This window comes from Nicotiana attenuata, unplaced genomic scaffold, assembly GCF_001879085.1.
Source record: "Nicotiana attenuata strain UT unplaced genomic scaffold, NIATTr2, whole genome shotgun sequence".
NCBI lineage: Eukaryota > Viridiplantae > Streptophyta > Magnoliopsida > Solanales > Solanaceae > Nicotiana > Nicotiana attenuata.
In genome coordinates this window covers 132,429-137,696 of record NW_017670279.1, presented here as the reverse complement: position 1 = coordinate 137,696, position 5,268 = coordinate 132,429, and the positions used below count along the sequence as shown (strand labels likewise).

Here is a 5,268-nt window from a genome sequence, read left to right as displayed (position 1 = left end):
GAGAGAATGAAGTTTGTCATTTTCATTTTTAATGAAGAAACAAAGTTTGTTACTTTCATTACCCCGTCCAAAGTTTGACCTTCCGCGGATGGGAGGATAAGAGCTACCAAATTGATGTTCAACAAAGCCCATTCTACCGCCATGACCAGGTACACGCGGGTAAAAACCCCTACCGCGCGGAAAATTAGCTCTACCAAAAGTATGCCCTCCTCGGGGAAAGCCCCTTCCTGAAAGCAGCGCCCATACTGCAGTTAGGTCATGCAAAAAGGAAATTTCTTGTAACAGCTTAAATAGAGAAACAAAGGATTTTCTAGAGTTACCCATGGGACCACGGCTAATTCGGAATCCTCCAGACAATCCACCTTTTACAGCCTGAGTTTTTGGTTGAGGATTTGAAAGCCTAGCTCGCACTTTTGCCTAACAGAACAAAGGGAAAAAAGTAATGGAACAATACTGTGAGCATTCACCAATCCAATCAAGCAAAACCATAATAACACCAAAATCGTTGCTTATGTGAGGAAGAAGGGATTTGCATGTTTATCTGTTACACAAAACTGAACAGCAACAGTCCCGTATCAACTTATAGCCTTCCACAAGGACCACCATCCACTCAAAGAAGCAATGTTATGTTAGTAAGAAAATCTATTAGGATTATATGTATAGAAGTTCAGCAACATACAGAAACCAGAAGTATTTCGTATATTCTGAAGCTTTAGATTATGGCATCAGCCAGCAAAATACTGAAAATAACATAAGAAGTCAAGAATACCTTCAAATTGCCATCACCCAGCTCTGTGTTATTTATGCCCGCAACACAAGCAACAGCAGCTTCATGTGTGCTGAAATCAACAAATCCAAAATCCTTCCGCTTTGCCGTTGACATATTCCTGGCTAGCGTAATTCTTGAAATATCCCCAAAACATTTAAACTTCTCACGGGCGCGATCTTCATCCCAATAAGGAGGGAGTCCATCAATAAATACTGACTTCACTTGAGCCATTACCTCTGGATCTGGATCACGTAAAGGTTCAGCAAAAGCTACTTTGGCAGTCCTCTCAGAGTGACCAAAAACAACATCAGGCCTTTGAAGTATTTTGTATGCTGTCATGGCATCAGTGTGACAAGGGAACTCCAGAAATGCAAAACCACGACTCAAACCTTCATGTTTCGGATCGGCCACCAGGTTAACGCTTTGAACACCTTCTACACCATAATCTTTTAGCTTTTGCCTCACCTGTTATAGCCACAGATCATAGTTAACTAGAGATACCTAAAAATCAAATTGTGCACATTGAATATTAACAATCCTGCAGACTTCTCAAATTCCTGTATTGTCAAGGACTCGAGGTTAAGAAGAGTCATCCTGAAAATGAGTCAGCAGGGATTGGTTATATCACTTACGGCTTCCTTTGTCCATGTATTGCAAATATTTCCTAAGAATAAGGTGTCATTGTCCTCACTTGGAGCAGTGCCACATCGCTTTCCCCGTATCTGATGTCAAAAAGATAAATTAGAATCATAGTGCATTTCCAAATATATACAAATATGACTTGGAAAAGATCATACAACTGGGTTTCTCATTTCAGACAAAGCACGGCTTGCTTGCTCCTTAGTTGCAAACTTCACGAATGCATATCCCTTATTCTTGTTCGTTGACACCTCTCTGTGCATTCGAACATCAATTACCTCTCCAACATGCTGGAACACCCTTTTTAGATCCTCCTCCACAGCATCACGGTCTAACCCACCAACAAATACTTCCAGCTCTTTCCTCTTCATTCTTTCCTTTGCATGGGCAGCCAGTTGAGCACGCTCATCATCCAGTGCCTCAGCTTCTTCACAGTCCTCGGGTACACCATCTTCCACAAACTCTTCACCATTCTCTTGATCAGCAAAAGCCTCTATTTTATCTTCACCAACTTCGTCAACAGAAATATCCTTTCCCTTCATCTTCTTGTCGGTATCTTCCTCCATTCTATCTTCTGCACAATTTGCATTTATATTATCGCCAGTAGGAGTTGAATTACTGTCATTTCCTCCCATCAACTCCGATCCTTCTTTTGCTTTATTAGATCCTCCACCCTCCTGAATTTTCTGTTCTGTAGAAACATGTTCCTGATTATCTGAAGATTTCATATCGCCAATAATCAGATCCTCAGATTGGACATATGTAGTAGTAGATCCCTGATTTTCTGAAGTTCCCATATCATGGCGAATTTCCTCTGATGATCTCATATCACTGCCAACATTTACTTCATCTAGAGACATTAAAGTATTTTTAGCTGGTTCCTCCTGTGCATCACCTGTCTGTTCCTCCTCGTTTCCATTTTGATCTTCCATCACAGAATCACCAACATCTTGAACTGTGCCCACTAAATTATTTGAAGATTCTTCCATTTCTTCAGGATCCATCTCATACATGAGCGTTGGTCCTGCATCATTTAAGTCCTCTGCATCTTTCTCCTTAACAGGATCTTCCTTTGACTCCTCTGCATCTTCCCCCTTGACAGGTTCTTCCTTTGACTCCTCTCCATCTTCCTCCATGACAGGACATTCCTTTGAGTCCTCTGCATCATTCTCTTTCACGGCATCTTCCTTTGAACCCTCGGCGTCGTCCTCCTTCACAGGATATTCCTTTGAGTACTCTGCATCTTCCTTCTTGACAAGATCTTCCTTCGACTCCTCTGCATCTTTCTCCATCACAGCATCTTCCTTTGAACCCTCTGCATCTTCCTCCTTCACATGATATTCCTTTGAGTCCTCTGCATCTTCCTCCTTGACAAGATCTTCCTTCGACTCCTCCACATTTTTCTCCATCACAGCATCTTCCTTTGAACCCTCTGCATCTTCCTCCTTTGCAGGATATTCCTCTGACTCCTCTGCATCTTCCCCCATTACAACATCTTCCTTTGACTCCTCTACATCTTTCTCCTTTATAGCCTCCTCTTTTGACTCAACTATATCTTCCTCCTTGACAATATCTTCCTTTAAGTCCTCTGCATCTTTCTCCATTGTAGCATCTTCCTTTAGGTCCTGTAGACCTTTCTCCTTGACAGGATCTTCCTTTGAGTCCTCAGCATCTTCCTCCTTGACAATATCTTCCTTTAAGTCTTCTGTATCTTTCTCCTCTGCAGCATCTTCCTTTAGGTCCTGTAGACCTTCCTCCTTGACAGGATCTTCCTTTGAGTCCTCTGCATCTTCCTCCTTGAGAGGGACTTCCTTTGAATCCTCTGCATCTTCCTCCTTGACATGATCTTCCTTTGAGTTCTCTGTCTCTTCCTCGATAGATTTCTTTGATTCCTGTGCATCTTCAACCTTCACATGATCTTCCTTGGAGTCTTCTGCATCTCCCTTCTTGACACATTTCTTTGATTCTGCTGCATCTTTCTCTTTGACAGGATCTTCCTTTGAGTCCTCTGCAACCATATCTTGGTCAGTATCTTCAGGCACTGCCGTTCCAGCATCTTCTGATCTAGGTGTCTTATCCGGAGTAGTTCTAGAAGAAGCCGGAACTTTCTTTACCACCTTCCTCACAACCCTTCGAGTAGTTTTCCTACCTGAAGCAGGTTTTGCTTCCGGTGTTGATTGAACAGCCTCATCTGCATCTGAAGCTTTTGCTTCTTCAGCTGCACGAAAAACATAGAAAACAAGATAACATTCCAAATAGAGAACATGATAACTAATCACGTAGTTGTCAACCTTTAACCCCAACCCACTCCCCACCCCACCCCAAAAAAAAAGGAGATAGTTCACATGCTTTCATCTGGCATACAAAGGTGTTTAAGCTGTTGTTATGTCGAATAAAGTACAATTTGTAAAGTCGAAAGGCAAAAAGGCTACCTTTCACAAACCGACCAAAAATTGCATAATGACGCCATAGAACGCCCAATAAAAATCCAATCGATATCGCAAAATTAATTCACCAAGCTTTTGATTTAAGTATAATGAATATTAAGCAGCAAAAAGCAAATAACCACAACGTAAATATCGAATTCGCTTTATTTAGCGCTGGTAAATAAACTTCCCTAAACCTTTTTTTTTGATCGGTGAACTTCCCTAAACATTTATTGCGACACTAACATACCCAAAAAGAAATAGAAACAGAAACAATAAAATAAAATAAATCAAAACAGTTTGTAAAGTACCCGGTGATGGGATAGTGGATCCAGAGGCCCTAACTTGCCTAGCCCTAGAGGGCGGAGTACGCTTCGTCGCGGCAGCTGGCTCAGCCGCCGGCTCGGCAGCGATTTGCTGTTTTCCGGCAGATTTCTTTTCGGCACTTCGAGTTCTCATAATTGATGATCGGTTAAAAGTTATACTACTGAGGCAATAATTTATATAGAGAGGAGTCAACTTTTTAAGAGCCGATAAGGCGACGGGGAGGCAATGGAGGAGGACACGAATACCTCGGCCAGTCTTTTGTTGTTTTATTTTCTTGTTTAATCATTCGCTATCTAAATTCACTTGCTCTACTTATTTGGGTTTCTAAGACCTGAACACGAAATCTTGAGTTATGAGGTGAAACAAAGGCAGAGCTAGGGTATGGGTTCGGCCGGGTACCACTAACTTGATTTAAGTTTTATATTTTGTCTTTAAAAAAACAATTGAATGTGTATAAATTATTAATTTAGAACGCAATAACTTTAAAAGATTAGAATTTCGAACTCATAAACTTGAAATCTTGGCTTCGCCTCTAAGGTAAAAGATGATCGTGTACTGGTAAAGTTCGTATTATGTACGCGGCACAGAAAAACAACTGACACGTGTTGGGTTTCGAAGTCATGAGTCCAAAAATGATGAGCTACAGCCGGAACTACCCTTCTGCTTCGATACGAAATTATTCGAAGGGACCAAGGAGGGGAAGACGTCAATGATTTTTAAAGACTTGGTCAGTGAAATTGTACGCGGTAAAATCAGAAGACTTGATTTTTGCTATCAAGACAATTTTGGAAGCCTTCCCCGAGACCCCGAGGGTGGAAGGCCACGATCGAGTTCTCGGCCTCAAGGCTCATCGAGGTCCGAATCGAAGGAAGCAGGGCCCGAGGTCAGGATAAGAGAAAAGGTCTCTTAAGCACATGGCTACACCTGACAGGGCCGGTCTATCTATAGCCTACTGAGAGGACTTGCATCAGGCCGTCCCATCTTCCTACTCTTGTAAATAATATATACGTACTTTACCAAGTCCCCTCCCCTATATAAGGGGGACTCACCCCACCTTGTAAGGGGCTGATGTTGCTCTATTTCTCCATAATGCAATAATATCTCTCT

The 5,268-nt window shown here is 41.9% G+C and overlaps 1 protein-coding gene across 2 annotated transcripts in view; it reads right to left on the bottom strand.

The window, feature by feature from the left end:
- The window catches only part of LOC109237165 (nucleolin-like), a 7,972-nt gene extending 3,476 nt beyond the window's left edge, over positions 1 to 4,496 (bottom strand). For both annotated transcript variants that reach the window (XM_019403423.1, XM_019403424.1), the window contains exons 1-6: positions 4,146 to 4,496; positions 1,567 to 3,626; positions 1,402 to 1,491; positions 770 to 1,234; positions 321 to 417; positions 63 to 227 (exon numbers count right to left, since the gene is read on the bottom strand). In XM_019403423.1, coding sequence (XP_019258968.1) covers positions 63 to 227; positions 321 to 417; positions 770 to 1,234; positions 1,402 to 1,491; positions 1,567 to 3,626; positions 4,146 to 4,293 — 3,025 coding nt within the window. In that variant the 5' untranslated portion in view covers positions 4,294 to 4,496. The remainder of the gene's footprint in view (positions 1 to 62; positions 228 to 320; positions 418 to 769; positions 1,235 to 1,401; positions 1,492 to 1,566; positions 3,627 to 4,145) is intronic.
- Between the last annotated feature and the right edge of the window lie 772 nt (positions 4,497 to 5,268).